The sequence below is a fragment of the Malurus melanocephalus genome, unplaced genomic scaffold (genome assembly GCF_030028575.1).
Source record: "Malurus melanocephalus ecotype Western Australia unplaced genomic scaffold, MMel_1.1 scaffold_19, whole genome shotgun sequence".
NCBI lineage: Eukaryota > Metazoa > Chordata > Aves > Passeriformes > Maluridae > Malurus > Malurus melanocephalus.
Genome location: NW_026623251.1, coordinates 4752326 through 4769313, shown reverse-complemented (window position 1 = coordinate 4769313; position 16988 = coordinate 4752326). Strand labels below are relative to the sequence as shown.

The 16988-nt window shown below is 38.4% G+C and overlaps 1 protein-coding gene across 2 annotated transcripts in view; it reads left to right on the top strand.

The window, feature by feature from the left end:
* RMDN2 (regulator of microtubule dynamics 2) overlaps positions 1 to 16778 on the top strand; it is a 46716-nt gene extending 29938 nt beyond the window's left edge. For both annotated transcript variants that reach the window (XM_057389795.1, XM_057389794.1), the window contains exons 8-11: positions 4821 to 4919; positions 6655 to 6708; positions 6796 to 6876; positions 16545 to 16778. In XM_057389795.1, coding sequence (XP_057245778.1) covers positions 4821 to 4919; positions 6655 to 6708; positions 6796 to 6876; positions 16545 to 16598 — 288 coding nt within the window. In that variant the 3' untranslated portion in view covers positions 16599 to 16778. The remainder of the gene's footprint in view (positions 1 to 4820; positions 4920 to 6654; positions 6709 to 6795; positions 6877 to 16544) is intronic.
* Positions 16779 to 16988: the final 210 nt, after the last annotated feature.

The following is a 16988-nucleotide window of genomic DNA, read 5'->3' as shown; positions in this document are numbered from 1 at the left end:
TTTCTTCCATCTCTGGTACTAACAGAGATTTGGGTAGAATAAATGGATGGCAGCTTGTTCTTTGACACAGATCTATAGGAGAGGTTGGTTGAGAATCTCTGTATGCTCTGGGATACTGTAGAGTGGCTTCCTCTCCTTGGCAAAGGCCAGGCTCTCATGATGACCTACTCCCCTTGAGCTCTAAGGAAGATCAGGAGTTGCCCTTGAGCTCTAAGGAAGATCAGGATTTGGCTGATGGTGCCTCAGACCTTCATTTGTTGCTCAGATGGGTGGGACTTGCTCTTCTTATGTGTGGCAGCTGGTGAGTGATGTTCTTTGAGTGACCCAGTACATTAAAACCCGATATTCTGTGGAAACATAGTGTTCTTTGCAGTGCTTCTGTCAAWTCTCGGGCTTCTGGCAGGACTGACATCAGGGTTTAGGAGGCATAAAAAACCAAAACTCACTTAACATTTGGAAATCATCTGTAGTGCAAACCAATTTTCTTTTATTTTGTTGTTGTTGCAGCTATTATTTGCTACAGTAGCTGTTTTCCTTATTACTCTCTTCCATCCTCTAYCAGTCTTGGAACACTCACTAAGTGAAATCATGGTTCTGCTGTATTTGATGACAGTTACACTCTCTGTACTTGATTTTGTATGGACCTACAGATACACTTTGCACTATTGGAATAACTTGACTGTAGCAGTTAATTCTACACTACACCAGAGCATGCTTCACAAGAGTTCCATTCCATGTGCTTGCCCACAGACAGAGAATGCTTAATAAAGTTACTTGGTATAGTAGGAATGATGTTTCCATTTCATTGAACATGGTGCAAGATCTACTCAAATAAAGTTACTTCAAATTAAAGACTGTGCTTATGTGCATTTAGGGAAAGGGTGTAATTTCCTGGTCTTCATTATTGCTCTGGAACACAGTTTGGTGTATTGTGTGTAACAATTTCCATTTGTCCCACCTCAGTCCTGGGGGGTGCWGACAAACTCAGGTGGGACACAGTTAAGCTTTTGTGATGCGATTCACCTTACCTGTCTTCAGCTGTCCCCAAGGTCTGTGCTCCTTTTGTAATTGARAGAAAGAAAGGAAAGAAAGATAGGAGTATCATCCCAGGCTAATGTAGGTGAAGAGGAATGGCCTAATGGAAGTGCCTCTCTCTGTATTGACCACACAAGGAACCTGGACAACTTGTGTAAACCAGGCACTTCGTGTATGGAGGGCTAGGGCTGTGACAAATTCATCAGGCCAGTGGCATGTAAGTCTGACTGCTGAAAACATCACGTAACTCAGATTGTCTCTGGAAAGCATAATGCTGGATAGAGTGCGCATTAGAGTGCACAGAATCATTAAGATCGGGAAACACCTCTGAAGATCAAGTCCAGTTGTTAACACAAGCACTGCCCTGTTCACGGTTAAGCCATGTCCCCAAGTGCCACTCCCACATGTCTTTGAACACTTCCAGGGAGGTGATTATACTGTATCCCTGGGCAACCTGTTCCAATGCCTGGCCACCCTTTCAGTAAAGAAAATTTTCCTTAGATCCAATCCAAACCTCCCCTTGGTGCCATTTTGTCTGGTCCTGTCAGTTGTTACCTGGGAGAGGCGATTGCCCTCAACCTCCTTTCAGTGCAGGTGGGTTTGTGTGAGATGTGCTTTCATGAATTTCACTTTTAAACATTGTTTTAGCTTGGTGGGATTTGTGAAATAAAAATGGCCTATTGCATCTGTGTTTGCGCTTTTAAAAAGTTTGAGTGGTTCAAAGCAGCACCCAAGCCAGACAAAATAAAGACTAAAACCTCAGTAAATCAGTTCTGATTAAATCTCGTAGGAAAATAAAACAACTGCCAGGAAGAACTTGTGTTTTCAGTAGTTAATTATAACTCCCCCCATGGAAAAACTGCAATTTTATTTCTTCAGTATTGCATAACAGCAGACATGAGTGTGGTAATTGTATCTATGTGCTGTGTATATATCTCTGGAGAGTTGTGTGCTTTTGCAGAGACCAGTGTAAGCATATACATTCCCTTTATGTTTACCCCTTCTCTTGCTCCCTCTGTAGCTCCACCTTGATGTGGTGGACCTAGAAATATGGAAACCCCCTTCCTCTTCCAAAAGAAGAGAKAACACTTCATTAGTAGATTGGTGTGAAGGAAACAGCACATTTGCAGGAATTCTTGTAATAATTCTTGCAGAATATGTCTCAGAAACTATAYGATAGTGAGGAAATGAAATGGGGAAGGAAATTATATACATACCAACAATTACAAGTTTTAAGGAGCGTGCTGCAGTTTGTAATACAGCAGGAAAGCTTCGCAGGGGCAACAACACCTTGTTGCCTCAATGAGTAAGAACTCCATGATGGCTGGAGACCTTTTGTAAAAAAAAAATATGTTCTTAAAGCTTCAAGAGRGAGATATGTAAGAGAGAATGAAAACAAAAGCTTTATTTTTGTAATATTGTTTCTCCCCGGGGTTGTAATTTTTGGTGCTATTGTATGAGACACTTAGTGACACCATGTAACAAGTAAGGTATTGGGACGCTGCTGAACAGCAAGCCAGACTTGACCAGGATGCTTTCTGTCTCCAAACAATGTTGTTCTTRTGTAGATAAAGACATTGGGAGCAGATGAGAAGACATGGTCCTATGCATTTTCCTGTTGCATACTGACCTGTATTTCTAGTCTTTGCAATGGTATTTTTAGGGCAGTCTGTTCAAAAGAGAAGCATTCTGGTTGGTAGCTGTGGATAACTATGAGACAGTGGATTCTCCTATTTTAGAATTACTAACTGACATCTGCTAGATAATTGCTGGATGTAGGTGGAGGTGGTAGAAGGAGCAGCAATAGCCCTGCAGGTATTGACAAGCCAGGGAATGAGGCAAGAATAAGCTAAAACTATCCAAAACCATTAAAAATTTTATAGAAGTAGGACAGACTTGACTTCAAGGCTGAACTCTGTTGTTTAAATTACTGCTCCTTCTGAAAAAGAGATTATCCCTATGCGATTCATATTCCACCTCCAAGTCTCTGATGAAAGTCTCCATTTCTTTGCCTGTGTGTATCTCTTCTCTGAGTTGCCTCTGCATAGATCAGGCCAAAAAATACAGARCCTTGGTTTTTACCATATTTTGACRCATTGTCTTGGGTTGACTTTGTGCCAATCCTGTATTCYTATATTCYGTTAGCTTGTATGCCCAAAAGGTGACTGTGCCTTTAAATGTGACCCAGAAGAAGGGGCAGGGGCRGCTGGGAAGGCAGTGCGAGCAGTTTAAAAGCTGGGGCTGGTGCGCAACCATGGGCTTGTAGCTCAGCTTGGCGCTGTGGGAGGTTCTGCTTGCTGCGTGCAGGGGAGTTACACTGTTGCCGTTTAGCTAGCTYGGGTTTGKTAGCTTGGGCAAACAGTTTTCCCTGGACTGCCACCCTCCTCTGCGACTCGTGTGATTTTTTTTTCTTCTGAAGCAATTTGGTGGCTGGCAGGGATAATCCGTGCCACTCCGTCTCATCCCAGACTCCGGAAGAAGCCAAGCCAGCKACAGAAAAACATGCCGAGCCTCTGTTTCATCCACAGTGAGGAGAGTACTGCCACCAGCTTTTCCACKGTTGCCCAAGTGCCACGTGGACTTTTTTCTTTTGTTTCTTTTTTCCCGGGACAGGAGCTGCGCCATCTTTTTCTCCGTACTACGTGGCCGAGCGACTGTGGGGAGAGGGAGCAGCGTGTGTTCCTGGACTTTTAAATATCTAATAGTTACTTTTTATCTGTGTCCTGTGGGCACTGTGTTTTGTCAATAAACTAATTTTTTTCTCTTCACTTTTGCCCAAACATCTATTTCATATTGGTGGGAAAAAATTATCAAGTTTTTCACTTCAGAGGAAGCATTTACTCTGTAATGTTTTTTCTCTGAAAACATTGTCTCCAACCGAGACACTTATCTAATCTGTGACAGGAGCCATCAGTGCTGTGGGCCAAATATGTTGTGAAGGAAAAATGTCCTGACTTTTCTGTACAGATGTGGTAGAAGTGTCTGAAGGAAAATGGCTTCACTTTTCCATTCTAACAGGCTCTTCTTTCACATTTCATTTCTTAGCAGCTCCCTATTTCACTGGGTTGGGTGATGGAGCCAAATACCTTATGGCTGTAACTAAAGCAGTTTCTGTCAGGTTTCAGCATATGTAAGGGAAGAAGTCATGTGCATTGTGTGGCAATATGACAGTTCCCTAAAATCTTTTTATAGCAGCTCATCTTCCTGAAATGGGAAGAGGTCATTGGCAAGTGGTATTTGTCTGATTGGAAGAGCTAAAAAGGAAGCTTATTTCTTAAGAGTGGTTTTCACCAGCTTTCCTGTAATAAATGAACTTGTTATACAAGCTCCAAAAACACTTCACATTTTTACTGCAGCAGCAGCTTTTTCTAATATAGAGAAGTAGTCAAGTGCATAGATTATCATACAGAGCTGTCTATCTCATTAAAACCTTAACAAGTTTCAAACACTATTTCTAGCCTTAGGTTTTTTTAAAAGGCAAGGTGCTATGAGACCTAAAATGTACTTTGAGCTTTGAACATGGCGATAATCTTATACTGAGGATGTTGGTGTTTGAGGATTGGACATTGAGGAGGTCAGGTGACTCTGAAATCCATAAGACTGCTTTGAGCTGGCCAAAATGAAACTATAAAGCATTCCTTTTYGGGTACTTTTCCAAAAAAAGTTGTGTAAATAGTACAATATTAAAGACAGTATTTACTGCAGAACCAAGAAGTAACCCTAAAGAAATCTGATTTCTTAATTTTAATTTATTTTCTTAATTTTTTTTTTTTTTTTAATTCTAGGTAGCTCAGTTGTCTTGGATTGAAAAGAAAGTAGCTGCTGCTCTCTTTGGTACTCCACCAACTTCAACAGTAGAAGAAGCATTGCAGAATTTCCTTAAGGTAAGTCCTAGCCAAGGGTTTTCCTGGGCTGATAGTTACCAGCTGCTGTATGTGAGTATTGTCAAGATGTCTGTTCAACAGACTGTGCTCAGTAGCTATAAATTTGGGGCTCTTTTAAGCACCACTGAGCTCTCAAATGAAATCTTTCTTTTCAGTTTTAAAATTAGTTTGGACATGAGTGGCTMGCACCTTTCTTCTCTTTTTTCAGTTTCAGGAAATTCTCCAGTTAATTGCTATGGTTAATGGTTATTGAATTGAAGGACATATGAGTRTAGATTAGTTTCAGATGCTGTTGAAGCAAGTCAATCATGGCCATATTGCCARTTTGCCCCTTTCTGCAAGAGGGTTRATATAGGCAAGGGARACTTCAACATGCTTCTCTTTATTTGATCTGAACCTTTTTTTGATGGAATTTCAGCRGAAGCCTTTCTTATTTATGGTGATGAAATTGCCTTTATAGTAAAGTAGAGAAGAAAGCTCTGTCATATACATCCACGTTCCTGGGGATTCTACTTGAACAGTTGCAAGAAAACACCACATGAATAAAGTAAATCTTTCAGTGTCTTCCATATGAAACATTTCTGCTTCCGGAGCTCAAAAACATGCTAGTTTTTCACTTGACTGAATCCAAAGCAGAACCTTCTATCCTTACAGTTACCTTGAGAAAGTTTTTCAAAGAAATTGGACAGGCATTTTTAGTTCCCTATCAGAAGTACTTGTTTGCTGTGCTCTTAGCCTATTTAAAGATTGAATGATCTGCTGAATTTTGGACAGTACAATACATTACCATCTTCCCAGTTTAAGAGATGTTATCTTTAAGGTCAAATTCCAAAAGTGGTAGAAATAATTTGAAACATTTGGTTTAGCTTCAGGCTGTTTTGTGGTGGGCTGCAGAGTGACTGTGGTTTTAAGTCATCTTCAGCAACAAAAATCAAATTACTGTCTAAAAGACAACTGTTTGGGTTTCTTTTTCAATTGTTTGATTCTACAGAGTTGTGGTGAAAGCAGCATTGTTTTGGTCCAAGGATTACAGCTACTATAAATTTCACTGATGTAATTTTTCCCTCCCAAAAGCTGTTTTTTGATTAAAAGCTGCTTCATCGTTAGTAAGGTAATTAGTAAAGTTTTTACTCATCTTTCAAGCTTCTGTATCCTTGATGTRTTTTAAAAAGAAGTAATTCTTAAACTTTTTTAATTACCTGAACTTTTCAGAAGATGATCATKTGCAAAGAAGTGTGAACCCAGAACTAGAAGAGACGAGTCTGTGGAAGAGAAATAATTGTAAAATTGATAAACACAGTTCTTTACTTCTTACATTAAGTGTGAATGGTTAGTTGTTTTCTTATTTCTTTGATGAGGAAATAAATATTAATGATCTAGAGACAGCAGTATCTTCAAACTTACATGTAAGTGAATGAATCCAAAAGATCTTGTATAGAATGACTTAAGATCTTTACAGAGCATTTTGGGAGAGAGGAAAACAAGCAGTACAGAACATTTTTATGTTTTCACTATCAGCATCTCACATGCCTGATTTTGGGTTTGAGTTTGTGTTTTCTTGTTTTCTTGATGTTTTTTTGAAGTTCTACCAAACCGATTGCATTACACAGAGTAGGGATGATTCCGTCTGACGTTTGAGGAAATAGTAGTGCATTGCTAAAAATGTTATGCAGACCACATAAATCTCATCACACAAATTTTATGTCTGTTTTCTTTCCTGTTTTTTATTATGTAGGCAGAAGAAATGCATCCAGGATATTCCAAATGTAATTATGTGTATTTGGCAAAGGTAACCAAGTTCTTTAAAAATAATGATTTGTAGACTCTGGTGTTCTTACAGTGGTCTGATTGGAAACAAAATGTTTTTTCTTCTCAGTGCTATAAAGATCTTGGCCAGAAAAACAATGCACTGAAGTACTGTGATTCTGCACTGTCAATTCTCTCAGTTACTAATGAGGTGGGTATTGAGAGTGATAACTTGTTCCCTTGTGACTGCTCTCTTGTCTTTGGCATCCATTATTGCACTGCCGGTAACAACATAATGTTTCAGTTTTTCCTCTGAACACAGAACATTCCTTTTTCCTCCWCTCTAGGTTGGCTCATTACAGTTGTCTGTATCAACAGCTTTAAAAAAAACCTTTGTTTGAGGAGCTGTCAGGGACTTTCTGTATMAGAAATTGAATTGTATTCTTTGTCATTCAACCCACTTCATTAGATCATCTTAAGCATAAGCTGTTGAGTGTGTCATCAAGCTGTGCTGAAATTTTTCYCCAGACCTCTGTTTTTCTCAGTTGAAAGCACTCTGGATTTTTGTCCTGCAGTCTCTGTCTCTGCATCTGAAAGCCTCTGGTTTGTGATCCTTGTCAAGGGCAATATGTTAACTACACAGMGGTAGATGAGTTATTCAGTACTACCTTTGTCTTCAGTCACAGGGCAGTTAAGGAGGCACAGTTCTTCAAGTTACATCTGCTGGAACACAATTTGTTCTAAGGGATGACTAGGTTCCTCTTTAGACCCTTTAGAATATTTTTTGGTATGTGGACACAAAATTTCTACAGATATTTGAGAGATTTTAAGTCATTTAATTTCTCAAATATAAACCAAGCCATGGAAAGAAGGTTCACTCTGTCTGATCTCATGCAGAAGCAAGTTCTGTGACTGACCTGTGACTGGAAACATCTCAACATCATAGAGTATGACAAGTTCAAACCTGAGCTTTGTCAGCCTCAGGGACCCGCTGTGCGCACAGCAGATGTGGTACGGAGAGAGAGAGGTGATTCCTGAGAGGAATTGGCCCCATCCCATTTAATTCTTTGAAGTTAAGGAAAAAGACCGTTAAATAACTCTGTAACTTGATTGACAATAAATGCTGTGTGTGGAGCACTAACATGTTTCTGTCAAGTGTTCCTGGTGGGAAGAAAGRCCACTGCATGCCTCGCCAGCCGCTGCTCCTGGGTGGCCTAATTTTGGCCCAAGTTATAGTATGTACCAATCATAWATTAAGTAATCATTGCTTCAGTCCAGTGTTTCTTTAAATATATATTGATACAGATATGACATAAACGATTTAGTGATTAATTTCTGCTTTATTCTTTACTTATTGTAAAAATATACCTTCAGCTTGCCTATTACAGAACACAGGAAAGACTGCTATAAGTTATCTGTTTAAACCCCATCACATTTCCAAAGTATCAGCAGACCTGAGAAGCAAAGGGAACCCTCAGGTGAGAGCAGGAATTTGGGAGCAGTTTGAGGGATAGGTGTAGGTATTCTGTCGAGCAAGGTGGTAATGAAAATAAAAATTACACTGATTTSTGAACAGAAGAGCAAGCATTAAATGAGCCCCTAAAATCTTTTGTCCATCTGAAAAGCACAATTTGGTTTTACCTCTCCTGTTTTGACTAATTCTGTAGATATCACAGATTTGTCTACTTTGCTTTGTTTACTTGTGATGTGTTTTGAGTTATGTTTAGAAAAGAAGAGTCTAGAAAAATATGGCATTAGGGCAGTAGTATGTAATTCAATTAAAAAAAAAAAAAACAACCAAGCACTTAGCAAAGGGTAAAACCAAGTACACACTGAAAGAAATTGCTGTGAAATGGAGATCTGGAACATGAACTCCACTGATGCAGACTGTTACCTCAAATCCCATCTGAATTTGAATTTTACATGTTGTTTTGGTTATTGTGTTACAGAACGACTGTTACTGATTTTTGGAAAAACGTGCTGGAAGTGAAGTGRTTTAGGGCTTGGAGCTGTATGTAGGAATAATGTTTAGTCAGATTAGTTTTAGAGAGGGAACAGACTGTAATAAGACTGAAAAGACATTGGGGGACAGTAATAAATAGATGCTAATAAAGTGCCTGAATTGACTGCAGCCCTATAGAAGATGGGGCTCGTGGTCTGAAAAAAAAGCATAGATCAACAGCAGTCTGCAGATTTTTTTCAGTTTACCACAGCTCAGGATCTCAAGGTTGTCAGCAGTGTGGTATTTTGTCATGGTCATSTGAAACCCATCATTCCCAAGTGTAATCATATTTTCTCATATGAGTTTTCTCTTTCTTCAAGCAGGGGAATTCCTTCACTGTTTTTAAATGTTGGTTTCTACTGAGAAACATGTATTTGTATAAAGGCATAAAATCAGGAACAGACTGAGAGACAAAGTTGCTGGAAAGGTGCCACATTGAGGAAATGTATAGTATTTCATGACACAAATAATCCTGCAGGAAAATAGTCATAGACAATGGTTTACTTTTTATTGCTTCTGAGCATCCACAGTTTCCAATGACTTCTGAGAACCAGAGGTGCTTGGCATCAGTAAAGTAGCTCATAGCTCATTGTAATCCTCAGGTCAAATTCTCAGCTGCTGCAACTCAGGACAATTCTTTGACACTTTTTCTAGGACTCATTTCATGTAASATTTCGAGTTAAGTGATATAATTTTTGTCTTGAATGTTATGTCATATGCRAATATCCCTAGTGCTTTTGTATTACCACTTAGAGAATATATTTTAATTCAGGGGGTGAAGGGGCTTCCAAATSTAGCTAATTCTTGCTAAAGAAAATAAAAAATCAGACGGCCTGTTTCAGACTTATTATGAGTCTTAAAAAGGRTATACAGAATTATAAAAAAGGAAACAAGTTCTGATTGAATGACTATTGTAAATTAAGAATTAGAGGAGGATTTTTAAAAACAGGACAATTTTTTTAAACAGTTTGGCATATTTTTAACTTAACCGTCTATGCATWTTTGTTTTAATTTTAAAAGGAAATATGTGAGATTTGGTTCAAATTACATCTGGAAAAACAAAACTGATATTACAGTGGAACTTAAGAGACCTTTCTCTATCCTCTCTAAGCAAAAACCTAAAATCAATCATACGGTCTTTCCTTGGCCATAAATACTGTCATACTGTAGAGTGGTACTTCACTGCTGGAGGTGCATGGGGCATCAAATGATCCAGTTTTTCTCTGTTTGCTACCCAGGTGGATAACCCTAGGGTCCTGGGAAATATTTGCCCCTTCAGTAGAAGAGATYCTAATGTTCAGGGCTGCTGTGAGTTACTGTAAAGTGTTTAACAGCTGCTCAGTTCATCTAGTGGATGTTGCACTGCCCTTACAGAGACCCATTACTTTGTAGTGTGCTCAAAGCCTTGCTGAGTGTGACTTCATGAAGGGCTGTTGAAACCAGATGTGGTGGACTATTGCGGTGGAACAAAATTACTTTTTTTAATTTGAAGACAAAAATGTAATTTAATTTTGAAATCACAAGTGTCTGTCTTGCATATAGAAAGACAAAACAAGTGTGCATGTGTATGTGTGTTTGGTTAAACACGTGTTCCTTTCTTGTAAGGGGAATAAGACATTAATTGCTTGTTTATAATAAAAATTGTTGGATATATTCAAAGCTGGAACTTGCAGAATTTCAAGTCTCAATGTAGGATTATAAAGTATAGTAGTAAATTTTTTTTTTCTTGTATCTGGAGACTAGCATGGRCATGAGAGTGAACTCTGTGCTTGTAGGACCAGTAAGCTCACCACAAAGGAGTTAACAGCCTAGCACAGAAAGTGATTAAAATTTCAAGGTTTAGTCTCTATTACATTAAAAAAAAACCTGAAAAGCAGCAGTTGTGTTACGAGAAGTGTAGTCTTGGAAGAGGTGAAGACAGCAAAGCAGGAAAAATGTGAAGAAAATCTATTTGCACTGAGTTTTTGAAAGTCTTACTTACAATGCAGATAAAAACTTCCCTCAAGCTMGGAATTTGTTTTACAAAATTATTGGTGATTTTATGCATTCTTTGTGACCTTCCCAGTAATTAGAAATTATGGCAATTCAAARTTGAATTAACAAGTGAGAGAGATTTAGTTATTACAGAAATTGGTGATTATGGCATTCACTTCTTACTGATGTAGGATGGCAGGAAGCAAAAACTTGTTAAAGATGCTGCCTTCAGCCTCAGTGATATCTGAAATTCATGTGGAGGAGGTGATAAATGTAGTAATAGGCAGGAACAATGCCTGAGTGCTTATACAGGAATGCAGCTGCTGAGGAGAAATCATGCTCATACAATTTCCTTACACCTCTTGTTACATGACCATAATTCATCTCCCTGGCTATTAATTTAATTTTTAATATTGTCTGTAAGGAGAAATACTTKTAAGGACCATTTGTGTATCTGGATTTTCAAGGTTTTCCAAGAAATACTTTCTCCAGCCATCGTAGATTGGTCATATGAGCAGATCTTGCTGTGATATTTCCAACAGATCTCATCTGAAGCTGCTGTGGTAATCTACYCTTCGAAGTAAGATTTTGAGGAGAAAAAAAGTAACTTACTCTTGCTTTTAAACTGAAGGTTACAAATTCTGGCTTGTTTGTGAAAAAAAACTACCAGTTGAAACTGTGAATAATTTGGGCTAACCTATAAAAGTGTTTTTATTTTCTCATCAAYAGGAATATTTTCTTTTCACAACCTCTTCAGCTCAATACAAAATGTCATTCTTTTCAGAGAATATTTGTTGCTTTAGATTTTTTGCACATTTGTTTTCCAAATAGCCAGCAAAAATCAATGGTGTTTCAATTGAAAAATMGTGGAAATGTTCAGATGTGGGCTCATTTTCAATTCTAGGCTGTTGTTTTCCTGCTAATACTGTTTGTCAAGTTGAACAAGAATTTCCTAATAGCTACCACGAATTCCAAGTTAAAATRTATTTTGAATGTGCTTTAAAAAACTACCCCTTAATTAGTGGTTTTGTATACAATGAACTGCTTCAAGCTCAGGGAATACACTTGTAAAAACTCATTATAAAGAGATCAGATTTCAGACTAAAATTCTAGGGGGAAATTGAGACATTTATTAAAGACTTGCTAAAATAATTTGAGACTGCCCATATTTTACATTATTTTGCACTTCCAAGAATAGTCTATTTTTTTCTATCTTAGTGATCAGGCCAATTTTCTGTCTGTGTGTTTTTGAAGTTCTTGAAAAAAGGTCTGTTTGCATTATGTACTTATTTCTTCCTCCAAAAATTATTCCAAGAAGTGATGAAGATATTTTTTGTAGTGTCACAGTTTCATACATAAAGATGAAATCTATCCTGATAAATACTGAGCATATTATATTTATTATTAAACTGACTATCATAAACTGACTATTTGTTTCAACAGCCTATCAAAGCTAACACAGTTTTAGCATAGTTCTTAGTCCAGCAAGACTGGTCAGCAGCCAGTTCACCAAGAAATGGAGTGTTTCTCCTCCCACTGGCATGCTGATGATGCAGTGGCAGAGTGGAAGGAATACTCACAGAGGTGGTGGTACAGTGCAGGATTACAAAAGTAATTTGCAAAAACCTATTTTGAGTTTTTGTAGAGTAGCTGGGCCAAGTCAAACTTCTGGGATTTTGAAATATGTGGTCTTGGAGTCAATATATGTGGTGAAGGAAAGCCTTGACAGGCACCAGATTTCTGTGGGGGCTGTARCTRGCTGTAATTGTRTTCAGGCTGTTTCAGCAATGACTGYGCAGAAAGAAAAGCTGTAGGTCCCATCATGGGAGGGGCAGCAGCCAGAAAGAGGAGAATGTCTTGAACACCAAAAACTCCACATTGTATACAATAGTAAAAAAAATAAATCATAGATGAAAATTAGTCTTTAAGTTTGAAAAAACTAGCAGATTAAAATTTTACATGACTATTGACTATTTAAATTGTATTSTGCTATTTTGTAATTTTGAGCAGTAGTCCTTGAAGTAGCTGAACTGCTTATTTATGGTCTTTTGGGTGTGAAATGGTGTTTTCCTGTCTACTTGAAGTAATAAGTGAAAATGTGTGATGTTTGTCAGCTACATGTTTTAAAGCTGTGCTTGCCTTGATGCTAAAASCCTTAAGAAGTTTTAGTTAATCCCCAGTGGAAGACAGGGATAATAAGAAAGAACAAAGAGTACCCTAGCTTGTGACATACAGCAGTCATATAGAAGGTGGCAAGTGGATCACCACACTGGTGTATTGCAGTATTGAAGGAGAAAACGAGTGGTRTTATACAATTGTTAGTGCATACCACAGTCACACCATCTCTGAGAGTCTGTCAGGAAATCCAGAAGGGATAGCATTTATCTTTGTGTGATTTATATAGTCCACAAGAACTATTGCTTGCTAATCAGCAATACTTGTGCATGTTTGGGAGTCTCTTCTGTTACAATCCAGGATTTCTYGTGGAGCTGTGAGGTAATCATACAGCTGTACCCAAAAGCAGGAGTGTCTCTCAGCACCTCATTGCTGTTGCTGCATATCAGAGTACAGCTTTGGACCACCCTTGCAGYCCAGCTCGTTTAATATACCATGCTGCCCTGCTGACTTCAAAGAAACCCTACAGGATGCATGTCAGCTTGGGATTTGGCAGTGGTTGCACACAGTTATGTTTTCATTGGCTGGTGGAACCATTTTGGTTGTGGTCATGGGGTTGTATCATTCTCCGTTGGCAGTTGGGACTTTGTCAACAAGTGCACACATGTGCAGTGCCTGGGTGAGTGTGTTAGTGCATAAGGAAATAATTAGCAGAGATGGAAGGCAAAATCATTATCTTTCTGTCTTGGCTTTAATTAGCATTTAATTTTTACATCCACATTTATATGTGTAACTGTATATATGTATCAGTAAAWTTTTTTTCAGCTGAAATGAACTGTCAAAATGTAGACTACTTCCAGTTAAGCCAACATTCCCTTTYTCCCACCAGCTGTCTCCTCATTCTTGCTCTTGTTTTCAACTCCCCCTCTCCCCTGTTGAGTCCCTGGCCTCCCAGGTCTTTTTTTTCCTGTGCATATCCCCTGTGGATGATGAAAAATTAAAGTAAAGCAACAAAATAGGAATAAGAAAAAATACAGTCCCTGACCCTGTAATTTGAATACYTTTTGTGTAACAGTTTGCAGAACATTTTGAACTCATGTTCAACTCTGAAAATGATATAAGGAGTGTTTAATAAATGTAAGGCTTGACAGTAGAAGGACGAGGTTGAAAATGGCTATATATTCAGTCAGTGCTGAGCTGAGCCTCAGGGTGAACAAATGGGACTGACGCAAGTATATTGCATTCCTCCTTTGACACTCACATCTCCTTCTGCCTGGCGCACTCTGAAGGGAGAGTCCGCTGTCTGGAAAATAAAAAATAAAGCCAACCCTATTGTTAATTTTCAGAAAGCCACAGACACAGAAATCAACAAGGAAGAGAGTTGCCCCAAGACAGGATTTATGCCTTTGTCTTTCCATTAGCAGTCAAGCTTTGGGCACTAACAAAGTTTTCACTCGTAAAACCGGAAACTGGTGTACTGAACAGAGTTGTGGCTTCTCTCTCCTTTTAGCATGACATACCTCTTGGTCTGGAAGGACTCTATCCAAAGGTGACATAACATTTCCATTCACTGACCATTCTCAGCTTTGTTTTTAATGCCATTACTGATTTTTTTCAAAGCTTTTGCCGTATAAGTTCTTACTGACTAGAAGCTGCTGGCTCAGTTAATGCAGCCCTTTAAGCAATTTGCAGCAATAATTGCTGCCTTTACTGTAGTCTTGTTTAGAACTGGCAAACCAGAGGTAGAATGCTTTGCACGTTTGCAGTTGCTTCTCCAGACAGTTCTTAGAACAATCATGGGCTCGTTCCATTCTTTTTCCTAAGCCCAGAGGAAAATTCAGGGAAGATTGCCCAATATTTTCTGGACCTTTGCAACTTGTAAAGCTCATTGCCCAATATAATCCTTTACCTCTAAGGAGAGAGAATTATCCAAAATTGTTTGGAGATATATTTTTAAAATTCTGTATCCTGCAAATTGAGTAGAGAATCCCATCAATCCATGAAATGCTGAACACTATTCAAACCTTCATCTTTATAATTTTCAGTTTAGAAAAGCATCATAAAGAGTACAACCAGATACAATGAAAATTTTCCTTTTCTTATTAGCATGGGACATTATCTGACTTTTTACTTGTTAGTTTAACGGAGTTTAGAATAATTTTCAGAAGTTGACCACAGTCGGTACAGAAAAGAGTGTATTTTCCCTGAATTAAGGGAAAATTTTGAGTTCTTCAGTTTTTCTTGAAAGCAATAGCTTGATGCTCCAGACAGCCTGTAGTGACGTGGAGTTTAAGGGGTGCTTAATGCAGTATGACATTTCCTTCTGTTAGAGTATTTTGGCAAGAGCTTACTGGCTTTGCAGTGTGTGCCTTTTAAGGCCTCTGATAAATGATTAGGCAGATAGTTTAGCCTATTGTTGCCAGTGGGAGTAAGGCAGTAACTCCAAGAGAAGTGTCCAGCTAATGTATTAATGCCTTAATCCAGACCAATAATATAATGTAGTTTGACATGTCTGGCATATGGTTTCTATCATCTCAATATTCTTCTCTGTTCCTCCATGACATTATAGACAACTAACCAAAATAAAGAGAAGCAGGAATTTCTTCACCCATAAAATATATTCTWAAATGTTCTCTGTTTTGTTCCAGCTCTTTGGTTGATTGGGTAATGAAGTGATCCTGAAATTTAGTGATTACCTCACTGACTGTCTACAGTATTTTCTTTCAGAATATCCTGTGGCAATATCATTACTGTCATTAGACACAAAATCTGTGATATGCAGGTACTTTTCACTTGCACTGTTAAGTATTAAGGGTGTTTGGACCCCTTGGCCTGCAGGTATGAGGTGTTGAGCTTTTAGAAATTGGGTTTTAAACCAAGGTGCATTTTGCAAGCTAGAAGTTTTGCAGCAGCAACTAAAGGAAGCCGATTATATCCAGGAGACATTATAAAATAAGTGGAATAATGAAGTTCTTGTACTGTGGTTACATGCTTATATGCACGTGCCCCTTTCCAAGCAGATTATACATAGCCAAAACATATGTCACTGGTTACCTGTGAGACAGTGCCCGGGTTAGGTTTAAAGCCCCATGCAAACTGTGCATTTAAGACATGGGCCTAAAAGGAGCCTTTCCCTGCTGCCCTAGAAGGTACAATGTAGTGTTGGCTCTGAACACAGCAGGTCACTTGCCTCTTGCTCCCACGTTGGCCCCACTCTGCTGTGAGCCAATAGCGCAGGCAAAGCCCGGTCGGGAAGGTACTGAGGGGGCAGTGAGCCCATGGTGACTATTACAGGTAGGTATGGCTGTATGCACTGAAGCTGCAATCTGATTTATGTCATTAATTACATTTCCCAGTGTTTTCTTCTTAGTTGCATAATAAATCATTAGCGAACGTCACTGAACTTCTTTAGAAAAACTGCACGTGGTCAGCATGCAAGATTACATCAGGTATAAGGCAAGGCAGTGCTTTCTGCAAAGTACACTAATAAAAGTTATATCCCAAGCTGAAGGGCTTACTGGTCTGCTGAGAAGGCTATTTGTGGGCTAACATTTTAAGTGCTTTAACAGAGCTGTAGAGGGAGGGCTGCCATCTGGCTCTTGTTTTCACTTCAAACTTTATTTTTGTATTCACTGATAAATTAACTTACTATGCAGTCTTTACATTTTGTGGCTGTTGCAGTTGTGTGTTATGTCTATTGTTAGTAAAGAAATGTGGATAGGCACGTATTAGGCAAATGAAGGGATTTATCTTCTCTAAATTGATGCATGGTTGTCTGTTTCTTTCAGGATAAAGAGGCCCAGAAAGACTTAGAGGCTTTACTTCTCACACTGAAGCTCTGATATTACATACTTTTAACTCTTCATGCTGTAATAAAATTGCAAAACTAAGATGAGAATCTACAGTGACTGGAAACTGCGGGTGAATTTCAGCTAASTCAATGGAAAAACAGTCATTGATTTTGGTTGGCCTTTAAGTGTTGGGTGATTATGATATTAAAATAATACATTCATTTTTGATTATTTATTATCTTGTGCTGAACTTTAATTTTAGATTGCTGACACTGTGAGTGTGATTCTCTGAACACAAAGTCCACTGCTGGCAATGGACATACTAGGGGTTAGAATGCAAAAGGATTAAATCTCACYCTTTGAAAGATTAATCAACTAGTGYGTGATGCCAGCATAGAACTGTGTGTAGCATAAACAAACAAAAAATGTTTCTATAGTAAA